Source organism: Megascapheus bottae, chromosome 20 (genome assembly GCF_031878675.1).
Source record: "Megascapheus bottae isolate mThoBot1 chromosome 20, mThoBot2.hap1, whole genome shotgun sequence".
NCBI lineage: Eukaryota > Metazoa > Chordata > Mammalia > Rodentia > Geomyidae > Megascapheus > Megascapheus bottae.
In genome coordinates this window covers 33,425,177-33,446,104 of record NC_143528.1, presented here as the reverse complement: position 1 = coordinate 33,446,104, position 20,928 = coordinate 33,425,177, and the positions used below count along the sequence as shown (strand labels likewise).

The following is a 20,928-nucleotide window of genomic DNA, read 5'->3' as shown; positions in this document are numbered from 1 at the left end:
GTAGTGTCCCACTCCTTTGTAGTTCTGTGCTGTCAGGTAAGCATCAGTGCCCATGGAAGTCCAATGTCCTCCAGGAGGTTAGGTGGGCCTGTTAGTTCCATGTAGCTGAAGACTTGAGTAACTGAGGATGCTGTTCTGGGAAACGATGACAAGGTGTTTTAGTTTTACATGGAGTTATAGTTAGACTTTATACATTAGGCTAGGGAAAAACCAACTTGAAGTATATACATATTTTGTATACAAATTCTTTAGTATCCTTAAGTACCTGCTTAAAACTATATGAGTGCTTTATCATTATCTTACCAACAGTGCTGATTTGCTTTTAACTTGTGTGCAGGTAGTTTTTTCTTTTAGATTAAATGGTAACTTTATAATTGTCAATGGCTAATTTGGTACATAATCCCTTTTGTTTTTATAATGCTTTTTTTAAAATGTCTATGCAAATTAAAGGTCTAGCCATGTAGATAACCTTCAGTTAAAATAAATCCCAGAGTTATCTCTTCCTGTGAATATTGCCTGGAGCCTCTTTCCAAATTTGAAGCGTTCCGTCCCTCATTTGACATTGAGGACTCTGCTCCTCCTCCCCGTGTTAAACCTTCTGTACCTTCTTCTCCTTCGCCTTTTGACTCACCTCCTGCTACTCATATTCGATCTCATACTGGTAGCTCACAGCCTCCACCAGCCTCCTTACATCTTCTGCGGGAGGTGGCAGGGGCAGAAGAGGTCATTCGTGTGCATGCCACCTTTTCAATGACAGATCTTTCCCAGATTGAGAAGCGACTAGGATCATACTCCCAAGATCCCAATAATTATACCAAAGAGTTTAAATATCTTGTTCAGACTTATGACCTCACTTGGCATGACCTATATGCAATTCTGCCCACAACATTACCTCTAAAGAAAAAGAAAGGGTTTGGGCTGCAGCCCAGGCACATGCTGATGAAACCCCCTGCCTAGACAATACTTTCCCAGTAGGGGCAACAGCTGTGCCCAGGGAAGAGCCCAATTGGGATTACCAAATTATGCTCCTGGAAGGGTCAACAGAAGTAGGATGGTAACGTGCCTGGTAGCTGGCCTCCAGAAGGCAGCCCACCATGCAATCAATTATGATAAATTAAGGGAGGTTACTCAAAGATCCACTGAAAACCCAGCTGAATTTCTTGATCACCTCACAGTGGCACTCCAGCGTTATACAAAGCTGGATCCAGAGTCAAAGGGAAGGCAAAGTGATCCTTAACACGTATTTTATCTCCCAATCAGCTCCTGATATTAAAAGAAAGTTAAAAAATGCAGAGGATGGCCTTCAGACCTCCCAATGAGATCTGGTGAGCATGGCCTTTAAGGTTTTCAGTAACTGAGGATCAGGAAAAATCTGATAAGGTTGCCCATGATAGAGAAAATGACCAGCTCCTGGCTGCTGCCCTTCAGGCTCCTGCAAGAAGAAGCACCCAATGTACACCACCTGGACCAGGCTTTAAGTATGGCAAGGAAGGCCACTGGGCAAGAGCTTGCCCTACTTCACGACCTCCATCTGGACCCTGCCCAAGGTGTGGACAGCTGGGACACTGGGGAGTAAATTGTCCCTCCTTATCTCTACAAGGGGGGCCAGCCTCTCCCAAGTCCCATCCACACATGGGGAGGAACCCAACTTATCCAAGATGCTCAGCTTGGCAACGGAAGTGTGATGGTGCCCAGGGCTGCTGATCCCACAAGCATCACAATGGAGGAGCCCAGGGTATGTCTCCAGGTTGCAGGCAAGATACTTATATCCTTTCTTTTGGATATGGGAGCCAGTTATTCGTTGTTACCTGAGTATTCCAGCCTGTCTTCCCTCCCAGATATCAGTGGTGGGTGTAGATGGCCTTCTTACTTGCTCTGCAACTACCCATGTACATTCCCTTTTTACATTCCTTTCTAATCTTACCCCACTGTTCCATTTCTAAGGTTCCCTTTAAAGCCCTTTTCCTTCTCCCCCAATTTTGTCTGAGGATTGAGTCTTTCTTAAGACCCTTAATCTGTCTGGTTTACATCCTAAGTGGACAGGCCTTCATCAGATCCTGCTGACCGCTCCCACTGCAGTTTAGCTCAACGGACAGCCACAGTGGTTTCTTCTGTCAAGAGTAAAAAAGGCTCCTGCTCTTGCCCCTTCTGTTACTCCCAGGAGTCTCACATCCCTGAAGAAGATAAGACCCCTGCCTTTTAAGACTTCTTTTGAATTTCTTCCAAGGACACATATGCACGTTCACTACCATGGAACTGTTACTGGTCCTTCTGGACAGACAGCATCCCCACCTTCTACCTCAATGTCAACGCCCCTTGTCAGCAGAAAGTAGCCAGAAAGAGTCGGTGCCCCTTTACAACTATCAGAAGGTGGGAATGTTGGGTTCACCTGGAAGAAATGACTTCTTCCCTTGGCTCTCTCCCCCTGCACCCTGGAAATCCCCGCCCAGCACCTGTAACTGTGGCAACTAGCATGCCTGGGGGCAATGGGAGATCCCCACTGAGGTAATCCCCATCCTCTGAGATCACATCCACTTCCACTGTGGCTATATCCCTCCCCCTATATAATTTCTCACTTTCTGCCATAAGCTCTCTTGCTCACCCGACTCCTTCTTGGGCAGCAGGAGTCTGCTCTTTCCTCACGCAATAAACCCTCTTCTCCCGAACTGTGTGGAATTTCCTTTCAACAGACCTTACATCGTGTCCTTGAGATACTAAAGATATGCTGAGCTAGCATTCTTAATCGATGGGCTGGCATCTTGCTGGTTCTTAGTATTAGGTTATAAGTTTGATAATAGCAGAATAAAGTTGATAATGGCAAGACTACAAGTAATGCACCCTGTTGGGTGCATTAAAAGTATGTTTTGAAAAGGGTAATAGGAAGCATCTCTTTTCTGGTCTGTAAGTTGAGTTGTTGGACTGAATTTGTAGGAACTCAATTTTTTTTCATATATTTTTTATTGTAATTAATAGAAGGGTTACATTATATTCACCAGATAGAAGGTGCATGAATTCACATACATTGATACCCTTTCTCATGTCTTGGTCGCCATTTCCCTCCCCCCCCCACCCCTCATCTTGTTTTCCCCCCTTCCCTATCCAATTTCAAATAACCAAATAAACTTATGCTCAGTATATCAGATAACAAGGTAAAATACTGTAATAATATGAGATAACCAAGGGACAACAGAAGAGATGAGAGATAACATAGTACATTAAGGACAACAATCACTCATTATATGGAAGTTCTTTCATTTAGTATCAGCCTATACGGCCTTATGTATCTAATTTTGCTCTATTGAAAATCTCTGCTAGGAGAGCCCAAGGTTTCTACTGATTATGACAAATGAGGGAAACCATTGAGCCTATGTTTCTTTGAGTCTGGCTTACTTCACTTAATATGGTTTTTTCCAAGTCTTCCCATTTCTTTACAAATGGGGGGATGTCATTCTTTCTGACAGCAGCATAGAATTCCATTGTGTATAAATATCACATCTTATTGATCCACTCATCAACAGGAACTGAAATTTTAAAATAGTGTCCAAGTATTTGGCTATTTATTTATTTATTTTGTTGGTATGGGCTTGAACTCTGGGCCTGGGCACTGTCCCTGAGCTCTTCAGCTGAAGGTTAGTGTTCTATCACTGGAGCCATAACTCCACTTCTGGTGATTAATTGGAGATAAGAGTCTCACAGACTTGTGCCTGTGCTGACTTTGAACCACAATCCTCAGATCTCAGCCTCCAGAGTAACTAGGATTACAGGTGTGAGGCACTGGCACCCGACTATGGTTTATTTTTGATTGTGGAAAATGACTTTCATGAACATTACACTTTGAGCAATTAAAATGCTTTTATTTTCTCATATTGTGCTATTGTATTATTTCTATACTCTAAAGTACCACAGCCCTCCTTGAGGCTGACAAATCAAATGTGACTGATGTTCTCAAGAAGTCTGTGTCTGTAATTATCATTGTTATTATTTGGTAGCTGCCTTTTGCCTGTGTCCCTCCTTCTTTCCTTCCTGTAGTGCTGTGGCTACCTCTCCTGTCTGTGCTGCACCATGACCTAGGTGCCCTTGGCTGGCCCTTGCTGTGGATTTCAGCCTGAGCTTAACTCTGTAATGCTCGTCCTTCTCTTTGGTGCCAGTCTTTCTTTCTCTCTTGATGGGAAGCTCCCCAGCTTTTGAGTTTCTCAGAAGCAGTGCAAGATCAGGCATGCATCAAGCCTGCAGCCTGAGTCTGAGGGTCCCAGTGAGGGGCATTCATTTTCACCATTGCCATTTTTATGACCAGCAGGACTGCTTACAGGATAGCCTGAGGAGCTAACCGTCAGCTTTGGGAATGGTTTTATACAAAAATGTCATGATTTGAACGTTTTTAATTTTAAAATGACCTTTAGAATACAGTGCAATTCATTTTCATGCTGACAACCACCTAGGTTTTAATAGGAATCTTAAACTATGTTCAAGTTTAATCAAGGTTGATTTTGTTAGATTCTATGACACCTCCCCTCTCCACTGGCTGAATGAAATTCTTCCTTTTATCCCCACTAACCTCTCCCCCATCTTTGTTTAAAAACTTCTACTTTACTCAGGACGTTTGTAATTGAAAAAATATATCAACTGAGTTGATTGGCCTCACAAGGGGCCTCACATGTTCTGATTTATGCAGTATTTTGTCACTATGTTTTTTCTCATCGTTGTGATCTTTTTAGACTTACATGGTTCATTAATAGAATGAGAATAGAAAGAAACTTATACTCAGTATCAAGTCCTCTGCTCTTTCTTACTTTCCACAAATGTCTAGGGGAGGAGGAGGAGGAAGGATGAAGAGCACAATTAAAAACTTAATCTGACCTTTGGTTTCTGTTCCTGGCAACTAACTTAAAAGTAAAGATTACTCTTAATATTTAAAGTGAATTTAGTGTAGGATAGTTTCTAATAAATACTTAGACTTGTCTCTTCTCATTTTGTTCATACGGGTGTCATCTTTATTCTATAATTTTTTTTGTCAGCCATGGGACTTGAACTCTGGGCCTGGGTGCTGTCCCTGAGCTCTTCAGTTCAAGGCTATTGCTCTGTCACTTGAGCCACAGTACCACTTCTGGTTTTCTGGTTGTTAATTGGAGATAAGAGTCTCATGGACTTTAGTTTCTGGGCTGCCTGAGGATAGAAGTTCAAAGATAAAAAGGTCAGGACCCTGTCTGAAAAATTACTAAAGCAAGAAAGGGCTGAGGGCATGACTCAAGGGGTGGAGAACTTGTCTACAAAATGTGAATCCCTGAGTTCAAACCCAGGACTACCCCTGACAAAGAATTATGCTTTCCAAAACGGAAACAAAGAAATTGATGAAAAGAATGGCATTTAATGTTTGCAAATATTTTAATACTTTTCTAAGTAGAGAACAACTATATTCTCATTGCTTTTGCAATTAATCTGTTGCAATATATTGAAAGTCTTGTAGCTTCAAGTTATTGTATACTCATGAGAGAATAAGAGTAGAAAAGTAAATAATGTCTTTAGTATTGAAAATATATTTGACTTTTTAATAGATAATTGGATACATTTGACAATAACTGAGTTAGGACAATATATATTGCATATATATCATATACATATATCCTATTGGAGGCTTTATGTGTGCATGTGTATTTGCATGCATGTATATAATTTTTAACTTTAATACCCTTGTCAGTAGCAAGGTATTATGCGGTGCTAGGGAAAATCCCACATATTTATAAAAGCTTGAGCTTGTTTTTGTTCTGAGTGTTAGATTTATGAAAAGACATGTAGGGCCGGGAGTTTGGCCTATTGGTAGAGTGCTTGCCTATCATGCTCATGAAGACCCGGGTTTGATTCCCAGGTACCACATACATTGAAAAAAAGCCGGAAGTGGTGCTGAGGCTCAAGTGGTAGAGCTCTAGCCTTGAGAAAAGTCCAAGGGCAGTGCTCAGGCCCTGAGCTCAAGCCCAGGACTGGCAAAAAATAAAAAATAAAAATAAAAAAAGACATATATTACAGCTTTCTGCTTTGAACATTTGCAGAGGGCAATGCAATATACAAAGATGTACACCTGGTGGCAGTATAGCACAACCACATACTAGGGAAGCAAACAAACAACTAGACAGGAGCTTTAGCAAGAATTGTATACAGCATTAATTAACAGGAGCTTTTTCATCATTGATTGAACCATTCAGGAGGAAATGGGATTGTCATGTGGGGTATACCTGCTAGATTTTTAATATCAGAGAGTTATAAAGCCAGTTTTTACCAATGGCCACTTAAGGTTTTTTAGCTTCTTCAGAAGCATGGTTCCTACAAACCTATCAGACCCTACAGTATTAAAAATGCAATTTCAGATCATTCAGTTCTTCAGCCAATACATGATGTACTCTGATTACTGTTACATACTTTCCTAGTCAATACTTGAGACAGCTATTGGTAGCTCTTCTAATGACTGAATTTAAGTTTGCCTTAGTTGGAGCTTTGAACAGGCTCAGTTGTTAGAGCACTTTTATGCTGAGTTTTAGACTGGAGCTTGTGTGGTTTTATGATTTCTAGATGCTCATCTTACTTCTCATGCTCCCACAGAAGTCTCCATCCTTCCCCCGCCCCCCAATATGATCATTTTTACTGAAATAATTAAGAACTGGTTCTCTCCTGTGGTGAGTGGGGAAAAACTTTTTCCAAAGGGAAAACCTATCTAGGAGACAAGATAGCATTTTCTTGCATATCATCAGGTTTGGCTACTGTACAGCAATGGAGCTTACTGTACATTGATAAAAGTGAGGGTGGAAATGGGAGAGAGGGCCTGGGAGACAGTGAGGGAGCAGAAGACATTGTACAAAAGGAAATGTACTCATGAACTGACTCATGCAATTATAATCCCTCTGTGCGTCATCTTTAAAATAATAAGGTAAATAGTAATAAAAATAAAAGAGACAAAATAAATGAAGCTTCTCACTCTGTTAGAATGCTCGCTCATGCCTTCTTCCTTCCAGGTTGTTTTTAACCCAGGGTTCGGCAAGGTATAAATCATAAGCCAAATTTGGATGGATCTTTTTAATAAATAAGATTTTAGTTTAATTTTTATCATTAAGTAGTTGTACAGAGGAGTTTCCATTCAAAAAAGTAGTGTATGAATATAATGTATCTTGATAAATGTTATCCCCTTCATCATTCTCCTCCCCATCTCAACTCCAACCCATCCCTCAACTTTCTTAGTTTTGTAGAATATACATTGAATTTTATAACTGTATTTCCCCCTTCATTTCTTCATTTATTGACACACAACCAGATACACTTGTTATTTATATTTTCACGCTTTATAATAATGATGTTGAGCAGATATGGTCTTCATTGCCTAAAATACTGTCTGATTCTTTATAGAGGCTTAAACAATATGTCAGACTCTTGCCTTTGAGTTAATGTAATTATGTACAGTTTAGATATTCCTTCTCCCAAAGAAAAATGTATTTAGATAACATCTCTGTTTAATATCCTGATGGAGAATATATTAAAATGATCCAAATCAATTTTTAGAAGTGATAAATTGTCAAATAATTTACCTCTAAAAGCATTTAATGTACTCTTTTAAGTTCTGTTTGAAAATAAAAGCAATATAATAAATGCAGACTATACCCTTCAGTTTATCTGAAGGCATACATTTTGGCTTTCTGTATTAATATTTGCTTGATGGAACAACCTTCATTAGCAAAACTTTTAAGATTTGTGCCAGTTTGGTATTTTGAAGGTTTAAATAGAGTTCTGGAAACAAGAGTTTTATTATGAGTGACTATTATTCTTAATGTATTATATTTTTCTCTCCTCTCTTGTGTCACCCTTTGGTTAATCTCATATTGTTAGAATATCCCACTTTGCTACCTGGTATAATATATAGATGTTTACTTGTTTATTTGAAATAGGAGGGGAAAATGAGGGGAGAGGGGACGGGGAGGGAAATGGGGACAAAAACATAAGAAAGGATATCGATGTGTGAGAAGTAATGCACCTTCTATCTAGTGAATATAGCTGTAATCCCTCTATACATTAAAATAAAAATTATTAAAAAATAGAGTGTTGTGTGTGTGTGTGTGTGTGTGTGTGTGTGTGTATTTTCCATTTGTGTTATCTTTTTAGGTTTCATAAAAAATGCCCCCTGATTTCAGAGGTCATGATGCAAATCATTGCACCTCAAATTTGATTGCAAATATTGCGTTCACTTCGAAAGATCACATCTGTGCCTCACAGTTCATCAAGAGGCTTTTGTAAATCCCCATGCTTTAACCTGCTGGGAAGGAATTCAGGAGAGCCTGATAAATCCTGGGATGCAGTTGGCCTGGTGGTTTCAGTTATCCAAAGCTTTGGGAAGAAAATGATTAGAACATGATGATGTCTGAGTTCCTCTCGTATACCTAAGAATCTTTGGGATAGAAAATCAATAATTAAAATTAGATTTATCCAGTGGACAGTGTTTACTTGAATAATAACATTTCAGTATTGATAAACTTGTTAGGGTAATGAAAAAATTTCAGCTACAAACCTAACTTGTTAGCTTAAAAGTAGGTAAATCACAGATTCCTTAACAGTTTGTGACTGTATGCAGAAAACATATGAACAAAGGAGATTTCAGTGTTCATGTCAGAAATGTTATTTTATCTATTTTAAACCATTTAAAAACTGTTAGTTGTAACATGTAAATGTGGTATTGATTTTCCAGATTTTTTTTTTTGTTACAGCTTGGTGTGATTTTTATCTTATTTAATGATGGTTTTCAAAGCACAATTAGTACAATACACCTTTCTTATGCATTAAAATTGTATTACATGTCTATATAACATGTTTGCACAGATGTTATAAAAATTCCATGATTTTTCCATTTAATGACATATCAAGGAATTAATCTGAATTCCATACATGACATTATGATCTGTGCTTTTCCTTTATTGCAGAATATTGGGAAGAAGATGACCTGCCAAGAGTTCATTGCAAATCTTCAAGGAGTAAATGAAGGTGTTGATTTCTCCAAGGATCTGCTGAAAGTAAGCAATGGACTCATGATTTTAAGCTTTTGCTTGTATTTACTATTTCTTAGCTCAAAAAAGCTTGAGTCCCTCATGTAATTTGTTTTTTAAATTTTGATTCTTGGTATAAGTTTCTACTGGGTCTTTCCTTTGGTATGTCAGAGTACATAGTATCTTTACATTATTATTCCTAAAGACTCACTTTGGAATCAGTAATATTGTGATAATAGGATTGGAATAGTTGGTTTTAAAATAGTGGGCACTTTTTCTTTGATTATTTGTAAGAAGACTGTCAAAACTTGAGAAAGGTCACAAAGGATTCACTATGGAAACAAGAAAGACATTTGTAGTCTAAAATGGAAGTAGCTCTAAAGTTGTTCAATCTGTAAACACAGAGCACTCAGGTTGCCTCTGCAAATAAATTATATTAAATTCTGAATAATTGTAGACTGCCTAAATTATTTACAATTGGCTTTATTATTGATAACAGTCAGCACATTTTTCATCAGCTTATTTTCAAGGGAACAAATAAAATCACTTTTGAAATTTATGCATTTCACAGCATCTAAATGAGATTTGCATTTAATCAAATACTATGACTGAAGCTGAATATGCATATTTTAGGAGCTGGGTTAAGATATGTGTTAAGATGTTAAGATTTACAAATCTCTATTCAGTTCTTCCTTTCTCTCAAAAAATGCTACACATGTAGGTTTCTTTTGGAATTAGTCCCTTTGCGTGAACTTGCTAAGAAGGCAACACTTTTTACTTATGCTGTAATATAGAAATGTAATTGTTGAAAGACAGGTTCTTTATTATGTGGCGTGTATATTTTATTTAATTTAAATCAGTATTTTAAAATATTTTTGTGGTACTAGATATGGAATCGAGGGTCTGAAGTATACTGAGCCAAGGACTCTACCACTGAACTACACTGCCTGTACTATGTAACTTTTAAATTATATAGTACAGAGTTTTGCTGGCTTTAGAAAGACATTGTACTATGGAAAACGAAAGAAGACATAAATGGGGTGTTATCAGATTTTAAGTCTTACTGACTTTAATTACAGTTAATTTAAGAACTCATGGAAGCAGCAGGAAGAAAAGTAGCTTCAGTTTACTCCAGGAAAATGATACTTTTAGGTTGTTTACAGAGTTAACTGCTTCCATTTCTGAAGCTATAATTTCAGATGGGCATGGGAAATAAAAGGCCCAGGCTCATGACATTAGAAATATGTTATGTATACTCCAGCGAAGTTACATGGTGTTAACAAGCCCTTTTTCAGTCCAGTGGTATTAGTTTGGAAAATAATGGCGTCTCTCCAAGAGAGGATTTGTGAGGCTTTTATCAACTTATGTGAAGAATGAAATTTGACAGAAAATTTTTATCATGATAGCCTCATGGGAAACCTGCATGTCTGTAAGTAAATTGCTAGGTAGATTTGGAGCATGTTTGATGGAGCTGTCTGTAATCAAGTGTAGTTAATGTACAGTCCAGTGGTTACTATTCACTTGGCTAGGCATGTTCTTTGTTTTGCCATATCAGTTTGTCTGATTATTCCTTGAAGTTCTGCAGTTGAGATTATGTTTATAAATCTTAGGGAGACAATACATTTTATTCTGTTCTTCATTCAAAAATGAAAGATGACAATCTAGTGATACCGGATAGTGGCATTAAGTGTGGAAATTGTCAGAGTAATCCTTAGTCCTTTACCCATGTAACAGAACGACGTTTGTTCCAATAGGAACAGCTCCCCTATCAACAGCACCAGGACTTTCTTCGAACAATTTTTGTTTTGCTTTGTCATTTTGTGCACTGTTCCTATCTGCTTCCCCTTTCTCATCTTTTCCTTTCATCCTTTCGGTTTCTCCTAACTCCTCTGCATCCCATTCTTTCCTTGTTTTGTTTTCTTTTTTGTTGTTACTTTGTTTTATCTTGCTTTCTTTGTAGGCCAGGCTGGTCTCAAACTCATAATCCTTGTCTCATCAGCCTACTGAGTGCTGGGCATACAGGCATGTGCATATCTCTTATTTTTGTTTCTCTTTTTGCCAGTCCTAGGGCTTGAACTCGGGGCTTGAGCACTGTCCTTGGGCTTTCTCAAGGCTAGTGCTCTACCACTTGAGCCGCAGCACCACTTTTGGCTTTTTCTGTGTATGTGCTACTAAGGAATTGAGTCCAGAGCTTCATACATGCTGGGCAAGGACTCTACCACTAGACCAAACTCCTGGCCGTGTCTCCTATCTTGTTTATTTGTTTGTTTTTTTGCCAGTCCTGGCTTGAATTCAGGGCTTGAGCACTGTCCTTGGGCTTTCTCAAGGCTAGAGCTCTACCAATTTTGCCACAGAACCACTTTTTTCTATGTATGTGGTACCGAGGAATCGAACCTGGGTCGCCGTGCGTGCTAAGCAAGCCCTGTCTTTTATTTTTTTTTGTGATGTGGGGGGACCATGAGGCTTGAACTTGGCCTGGGCATTGTCCCTGAGCTCTTTAGCTCAAGGCTACCGCCCTGCCCTTGAGCCAAGCCCCACTTCCCATTTTCTAGAGGTTAACTGAAGAGTCCTTTTGTGTCTGGGCTGGCTTTGAACCTTGATCCTCAGATCTCAGCCTCCTGAGTAGGTAGTATTACAGGTGTGAGCCACCAGTGCCCATCCAGTCTCCTGTCTTTTATTTGTTATTTTTTCTTCCCTTTTTCCATTCCCTCTCCTTAGTTACCTTTGAGTTTGAATAATTTATCTCTGAGATAAATTATTAGGTGAACTATCTATTTGAATACTAGATTCAATATCAGAAATATGCAAAATCATCTTGATTGAATTGCGGATTTCAGAGTTATATATATGGGTAAAGTTATCCTGATTGAACCGTAGCTTTCATAGTTACATATTGATTGTCTTGCTTATGATCAAAAGTTACATTGGGGGGGTTGGCCTAGTGGTAGAGTGCTTGCCTACCATGCACAAAGACTGATTCCTCAGTACCACATACATAGAAAAAAAGTCAGAAATACTGCTGGGTCTCAAGTGGTAGAGTGCTAGCCTTGAAAAAGTCCAAGGACAATGCTCAGTCCCTGAGCTCACACCCAGGACTGCTTCCCGCCCCCCCAAAAATGTTTCATTTGGATTAATATCTGTTGAGATTTTTTTGTACTTGAATCTCATTCTGAGTGTGGTCTATGTATTGGTGTTCCACTCTCTGTTTCCCTATTTCTACTTATAATTTAATGTTAAATAATGCTCTCTTTAGGTAAGCTTTCTTAAATTCTCCTTTTTTCCTCTCTTGAGCAGCACTTGGATTCCATAGAACCAAAAGTAAATATAAAAAACATTAGCTAAATGAATCTCTTCTCCAAGAACATTTGTAAAAAAAAAAAATCAGTTTATTGATGCAGAGGACAGAAACAACAAAACTAGAAAAACAATGAAAAAAATACTCAAAACTTTTCAAAATATTTCTAACATAACTAAAGGTTGATCACAAATTCATAGTGCTCTTGATGACACATAAATGTGTCTATATAACAGAGGTAGAGTTATAAGAATACAAGGCAGTATTATTGGAAATCATTAAATAGTTAGGTAAGTAAATCTTACCTAGACCAAGTTAATATGGCATTCTTCAAAGGCATTTCATGATTAGATGTTTGACTTAAGAATATACTTAAAAAAGAAGAGTATACCTTAGAAAATTTTTGATGGAAATTACTTATTTTTTTCTTCAGTTGAAATTAGCTTATAGACTTTAAGGGGAAGCCCAATACTTTAGTAATAAAGCACATGTATATGTGCATGCACACGCACGTGTGTGTGTGTGTGTGTGTGTGTGTGTGTGTGTGTGTTTGTGTGTAGTGTAGGTAATATGTGACTGTGGAAGAGAAATTAGGAAATGGAAGTTAAATAGAAGGAATGTAAATCATAGGTCAGTATGCTTGGCCTGAGAGGATTCATTCTAATAATGGAATGATAAATAATATATGGTAGTTAGCTTTTAGAATTGACTAGAATCCCATTAAAAGTTCTTATTTTATTCAGATGCATTTGTTTCTTCTTACTCAGTTTAGAAAGATCCTTTTAAAAGAAGCTTCCAAAAATGCGTAGACTCTTTACATCAATTTCTCAACATGAATTAACACAAGTTGGCTAGAACATTATATATTTTAAGGATAATTTTCTCCCTGGGTATTCTTAAGGAGAAGTAATATATAAAATGATGGAGAAATTAGTCATAATGTAGCACTTGAACAGACTCAAGAGACCAATGATGAAAAATGCACTTTAAATAAAGATTAAGGCATTTTGATGGACATGGAAGAGCCATAATCAGGAAATATAAAAGTGTGTTCTGCAGGTTCATAATTAAGTCTAAATATTAGGTATTTAATCAGCTATATCTGTATGTGAGGATAAAAATCAACCAGCCATTAATGATTTAGGGCTAAACAATTTTTTATGGGTTCAGACTTCACAAAGGACCCGTTTACACAGAGTGACAGCAAGGGCTGGTAGAATTTTTCTACAAGACCATGAAGTCAGCAGTACTCACATCTGTTTCTCACCCCCAAATCTGACCTTTCGACAAAAAGATTGACAATTCTCATATTGCTCAATATTTTTAACCAAAAGATCAACTTTAAGCCACACAAGGTCATCTTTTTCTTTGCTCTTCACCTCCATATTTTAGTTCTCTACACTCTTATATTTGTTTTCATGATTATCAGTGAGAGCACCTGGATAAGGTCAAATTTTATTAATCTTAGTGTTTGTGATATTGTGCTACTGTGTTTCAAATATTATATGTACTATTTCTCATAACTGCATGCAATTCTATACGTACCTCTGTAAAGCTTTCATTGAAAAAAAAATCCACTTTAAGGAACAAAGTCAATGTTGCAGTTTCTTTCCATTCAACCAGAGGTTTAGACACCACATTGAAATTAACAAATTTTTATTATTCTTGATTATTCTTTCCAAATATTGTGATATAACTGGCAGTATCAAAACATTTTTAAGAAAAGGATAATAGGGGTAATTTTTTTGAAGACTGAAATCAGGAAAGTGACATGAAACTGTTATTAATATTGAGGATACTATGAAGAATTGTTGGGCCAAATAGAAGTAGAAAAGACAGGACAGAGCCATTTGTCAAATGAAGAGTGCTGGCATGGATATGAGTGGTGATAGTACTGAGAGACAATGCTAAGTATTCACGTTTTTTTATTTAAGCTTCTATTATTAGTTTATATTTTTCTCTCTGTTCCTGCCCTTTTTTCTTTTTTCCACTTGTGATCTAACCTGCATGGAAAAGAAGAGAAATAATAGAAGAATCTTGAACTTGGTCTTCACAATTAATGGTCTTGCAAGATGAGTGCAATGGAGTCTTCGTAGCAGTATGAAATGAGCTGGGTCAGATCTGAAGAGCCAATCTACTATTTTACCTGACCAGGCCACTCTTTGCTCTTGATTTTTTCTGTTGAACAATATGGAATCATACTGTGTCTTCTTTATGCCTTCATTTCTTCACTCACAAAATAATATTTAGGCTGTGCCCATAGAGTCCTTGTGTATGTTGCCTGTCCCCATCCTTCTACCCTCCTCATTTCATTTAGAACTGGGACTGTTTTCTCTGGTGTGCTATCTTTGTGGCAAATGTTGCTTTGGCACCAAGGAGGTTACAAAACTTGTGGATGCTCGATAAGCGTCATTTCAATTTAATTGAAATTTTGGAGTTTTCTATAACATTTTCTTTGTAAATTCAAATCACATAGGTTGTTTTAATTTTTCAGTTAGCCAAAGCAATGTTTACTCATAATGAAACAAGAAAATGTTTGAGATTTAAATCCAAGAAATTTGCCTTTTTAGATTTTTGTAGCAGCAGTCTCAAAAGATTATTCCCAAGGGACTCTATGAGAGGAAGAATCTGGCCTTAGTCTCAAACAAGTCTATAAAGTTTTTTTTATAAATGAAAATCTTGAAGTAAATTTTCAAAAATGCTTGATCTGAGTTATATCCGGATATGTGGTTGAAAATAGGAACTTATGGGTGGTATTTAAGTGTAGCTATAAAAAGAACATCAACTGTTGCTTAGAGTAGGTGAGCTCTCTCCAAGAGAAGGTCATGAAAACCTGGTAGCAACAGTATCTATGGAGGAAAGGGCTTAGATGCTTATCCCACTGCAAGGATAGAGCCTTTGAAGAGAAAAACCATGTTAACGGGCTTTTTAATAGAAAAGCTTTAAAAGTGCTGGCCCCAAATATGGAATCTTGCTGCCTGTTTTTTACAGCAAAGCAAATCCAGCTGACACGTGATAAAAGGCACATGGTGCTTTTGCCTCCGCCTTCTCCACGAGGTCTGCAAGGAAGCTATTGCTTTCCCGAGTGAGATCATAATGGGTAGATGCCACTTTTGGTGTGCTTCAGACCTTGAATGAGAAATGGTGATGATGATAAAGGCAATATTTTGAAGTAGCCGAAGATCCACAAATCGTGTTCTTGTCTTAAAAAAAAATTCCCCCCAAAGAAGTCTGTTAGAACGGTTTGACAGAACAGATGCTGCTTAAAGAGTACAGCCAGATTTTTCCCCAAGAAGAAAAAAAAATAGGGAAAAGTTTGAGTGGGGGTGGAGGTAATTGTTAAGGGTACTGTAATGGAATATTAATGATTCCCAGGCAGATTCTATTTTTAATTTGATCATGAAGAAGTGCTACAGGATCTCATACTCTGAGGCCTCCATAGCATTTCAAATGCTTATATGTCTGGAGCATTTTTAAAATATGATAACATGCTCTAGTGGGATTGTTGCAGCTGCCATTGAAGCAAAGGCATGGATGATTGATATAAATTTAATTGATCACATTGTGAGTCTAAACCATTCTCATTTTGCTTATGATAAATTGGAAGGGGCATGTGTTTTTTTTGGGGGGGGGAGGCGGAGTGGTCTGCTTCTGTTAACAGGACTGAATTCAAGTGTGAAAGAAATATGTCAGAGGTCATATAGTGGATCCTAAAAGTGGTATTTACCTATGCATTAAGGAAGGGGAACAAATTTTAATGTAACACATTTGTCACTGTTCTGTAAAAAAATGTTCCATCAAGGAAAACAATGTGGTTGTAGCAACACTTTACTACATAAATGTCAATTAAGACTGAAAAGGGTGAGGTCAAGAAAATAATAATCAATAATAACTCTAGAAATAACACAGAATAAATAGAAATTGTAGAATATGTGTAGCTACCCTTTTACATATTATTCAGACTTTTGTTTAGAGCCTAATTTTAATAATAATCACAAATTTTAATTCATAATTTTGGTCTGATTTCTTTTCTGGTATATCATAAGAGATGGCTGTATACAGTTTACCAATAAGCTATCAGTGAACCACCTCTTCATTGACAAAATAAGAGGTACATCTAGTAACTGTTTTCCAACAAATTAAATACAAGCATTTAGGCTCTTACCTAACTTTTATATTGAAAATATTTTGGACAAGTAACAATTTTTCAGTTTGGCCATGAGTTAGAGGTACGAAGTTGCATAGAGTGTTGTGAGTCAGATATGTGCTGAGAACAAGTAGTGATATTGTAATTAGATGAAGAGAAAAGTGAAACCTTGAAGGGTACAAGGTTTCCAAACAGAGCAATAGAGTTGCTTGGGTGAGGTGGGAAGCAACTAAGTAGTCAGTACCTTTCTCAGAGAATGCTGGATTGGAGCACAGCAAAGTAATGGTGACTAAATGAGTCATCAGAAATGTTCCAGTGCAAATTTGATTAAGGAGACAGGGAATTTGAAATAGCTTTGGAAAGATTGCCAACCAAAGCATTTTCTAAAGATTTTTTTTTTGGCACTTAAAGAAATTAGCTTCAATCAGAAAACCTGTCAATACAGAATAATTAATTCATTTCTTTACTAGATTTTGTTTGAACTGCATACTGCCTGTGTGGGTTTTTTATTGTTATTACAATTAGCCTTCCATTTCCATAGATTCCTATGGATTAAAAATATTTGTGAAAAATTACATCTTTACTGAATATGTACCAATTTTGTTCTTTTTATTCCCCCAATAACACAATGACACTTATTCATATAACATTTATACTGTATTTGGTATAAGGCACCTAGAGATATTTCACTGTATATAAGAGGTTATGTGAAGATGTTAGGCAAACATTACATTATTTTATAACAGAATTGAGCATCCATATACTTTGGTATAGGGAGAAACTTAGAATCAGCCCTTCAGGATTTGCTTTTGCAAAAGCACCAAAAGTTGTATTTATCCATACCTTACAGGAAGCACTTTGTGGTAATATATGTGCATGAACCTTCACAGTGTAATGTCCTATCAAATGGAGACATAAATTACTATAGTTTTTCTTCATAATCTCCGGAAGCAATAACAAGCACCTTGTACTACCCACTTATCCCTAGAAAATAAAACGTGTCATCCGCGTGGATATCATTTCCCTTTGCAGAAATCCACAAAAGAAAGTTCAATACATATTTTTAGTGTAAATCACTTCACCCTGAGTTTGCTTAATTCTAGAAGCAGTTATTCTTCAGAATGCGAAATAGTTAATCCTTCCTCATATCCTTTCTCTTATTCCTAGAAATAAAAGTCAAAGCTAAATCAGTATATTACCTTGAAGATTGATTTGCATTTCAAGTTAGGCAAACAAGAAATCTTTGAAAAGAGTTATATACTTTGATATTATATTTATTTTAGAGATGATATTTCTTATTCTCTGTGTGAGATCACCTTGCCCCGAGTTTCAAGGACAGAGACTATTTATTGTCAGGCATAGAATCCATCATACTTAGTATAATTTCTAGGGCAAAGCAGATGTATAAAAACATCAGCTCTGATTTTAACACAAATTTGACATATGTGAATGGTATTTAAATGCATATACAGCCAAGTATATGTATGACTATGTACTTAATTAAACCTTTTTTGAGAGCGAAGATCCATACCTTTAGATTTTCACAAGTGCAGACTTCTACATTATTGTATTGATGGGAACAACACAATAATAGAAATGCAATGGCATTTCATTCCTTAGCAAGTTCTGTGGCTGGGCTCGGGTACAGCCCTCAATCAGACAAAACAGCAAAATCTCATTCTTTTGTAGCTCATAACTTTATAGAAAATATACACTGGATAATTCCACAAAATAGGAAACACTTCTCTCAGTGTCATTCACTAAACATGTTAGATGTAGAAGGTATATTTATTAGATTTGCCATATATGGCAAAAAAATTAGATGTAATTTAATAGGATTCATGAGTTCTTTGACAAAAGCTGCACTAAATATATTGAGTGAAGCAAAGATGAGTAAGACAAAGGATTTTAATCTTTTATAGTAACTCAATTCTGGTTATACATTAAAGTCACTTAGGATGATCAGGAGGGTTGAAATGTTCTTCAAATAGGAAACAATTATATGGTGCAGGCTGGCAAAAGCTATGGCATTTTGTTATAAAACTAAATATACTTACAAATAAATACAGTATACATCTCCTGTGATCTAGTAGTTCAACAGAAATGAGAGCACAGCAGCTTTCTTCATAGTAACCTGAAATTATAAACAACTGACATTCTCGGGGAATAGACAAACAGGTGTAGAATATCCACACAATAGAATTCTGCTCACTAATGAAAGAAACCGGACTCAAAGATAATGAATAGAAGAAGCTTTATACCAGAACTTTAACATGGTGATTTTATTATATAAAGTTCTTGGGCAGACAAAACTAATGTATGGTCAGAGGGAAAGCATTCAACAGGAGTTTATATGGGATTTCCTTATAGGGACATGCAGGGACTTTGTGGGGTTAATGCTAGTATTAATAACTGCTGGGAAAATATCACAAGGATGTAGGAAAGAAAGTTGATGTCCCCTTCCTGGATACTCCCTACATACACATTAGTTTCAGATTCTTGGGAAAGGAGTCCTGTGTAGTTTATGAAGTTCTTGAGGTGATTCTCATACCAACTGTGATTTAAACATTGAATAAAATACAGAGGGAATATCTTAGCTTGCTACTGCTGTTAAAGCAAATGACCACAAACTCAGTGGCTTGAAGCAACATGGATTTTTTGTAAGTTAGAGGTTTAGGTGTTATGGTGGTTTTTCAGTTCAGATTTCTTACAACCAAAATCAGAGTGTAGGTGAATGTATATTTCTTTCTGGAGGCACAGAAGAGGTCCATTTTCAGGTTCATTTTGGTTCTTGCAGAATTCATTTCATGTGGTTTTTCATTTCATTCTGTTTTTCCTCCATCTTCATAATTGCTCATTTTCCTTGGCTCATAGTCCTCTTCATTTTGAAAGCCAACAATGATGGGTGGCCAGAAGTTCCAGTAGGAGGTGATTGAAATTTGTAGGTAGATGCTAGGGAGAAGCAACCTTCTTAAGGGCACACATGTAAACCTAAAGTATGGAGCTCGGTGTATCTAGCTGTGAACAAGGTTGAAAAAGTAAAGCCAGGGTACAGAAAGCCAAAGAGTCTGTTACTGAGAACCAGTAGTTTTACTTTGGTGACTCACATTTCACTCTTCCATTGGGTACCCTTCTGTCCAAGGATTTCTTTAGTCTCTGACCAGTGGTTTTCTTTCTACTCTTCCCACTTTCCACTCAAATGTGAAGTGTGGGTTATGATGATCAATTAGCCTGCAAAGAAAAACCATTTTTTTTTTTTTTACTAGTATGAGAGTAAGCTTTTGTGGAGTCGCCTTCTGCCTTCCTTGGGTGGAAGTATGAATACTAAGTAACACTTCTAATAGTAATTCAGCCCTTCAGCTTCTGTGTAGATAGAGCTGCTCTTCGCCAGGTATGACAGCAGCCAGCCTGTCTCCATACTGTTGGCATTTTGCTTGAAGCTTTGTGTTTTCGTATTCAAAGGCATTGGGACCTGTTCTGATTCCGTCTTTTTCCATTCATTTTCTACTTTAGGATGGTAAGATGTATTTTCTAATAGCTATGAAAGCTTATTGTTGCTTTTTCCCATTATTCTTTTGGTTTCTTTAACATTTCTGATTTTTTTTTTGGTGGGCCATGAACTCAGCCTGGACGCTCTCCCTGAGCTCTTCAGCTACTGGCCTACCCTTGAGCCACAGCCCCATTTCCCATTTTCTAGAGGTTAATTGGAGATAAGAGTCTCAGGTCCTTTTGTGCCCAGGCTGGCTTTGAACCTCGATCCTCAGAGCTCAGCATCCTGAGTAGCTAGGATTAGTGTGTGAACCACCATGCTTGGCTTGAAGGTACATTTATTTGTCTGTTCACTATGTTAGCTATTTGTGCTTCAGGTTTTTCTAGGGAAAATTTATTTTTTTTTTAAAAAATGAAGCAGAGTCTCTTTTAGGTAATTTCACTCTGTTCTTGTGTTGTTGTGTTCTTATATTTCCATTATTTGTGATATTTGGTTAAAAACCTATTATATACTTTCCATTATGTGATGTCACTTTAAATTATTATTAACTAAAGGAACAATATTTGTGTCTGAGAAGTCTTTTTTTGGGGGGTGGTGGTGGTCATGGGGTTTGAACTCTGGGCCTAGGCACTGTCCCTGAGCTCTTCAGCTCAAAGCTACCACCCTATCCCTTGAGCCCCAGCCCCACTTCCAGTTTTCTCGTGGTTAATTGCCAATGAGTCTCACGGTTTTTAGTGCCCAGGCTGGTTTTGAACTGCAGTCCTCAGATCTCAGCCTTCTAGGATTATAGGCTTGAGAAACCTTTTAAAACTTAAAAAATCCAAAAGATTTCTGAGCTGATTGTTTCTGAGTTTCACCTTATTTCCTTTGAGCCAACTATTTCCATTTAACACTGAAAGTATGTGTGCACACAGCATCATTCGTGTACATATTGACAAAGCATGTGCACCTATGTATACACGACTCTGCTCAGATAGGAGGT

At 37.3% G+C, this 20,928-nt stretch overlaps 1 protein-coding gene across 5 annotated transcripts in view; it reads left to right on the top strand.

Moving 5' to 3' along the window:
- Positions 1 to 20,928, top strand: part of Psd3 (pleckstrin and Sec7 domain containing 3) — a 285,771-nt gene that overhangs the window by 136,996 nt on the left and 127,847 nt on the right. For all 5 annotated transcript variants that reach the window (XM_090354241.1, XM_090354243.1, XM_090354242.1 and 2 more), the window contains one exon: positions 8,952 to 9,041. In XM_090354241.1, coding sequence (XP_090210367.1) covers positions 8,952 to 9,041 — 90 coding nt within the window. The remainder of the gene's footprint in view (positions 1 to 8,951; positions 9,042 to 20,928) is intronic.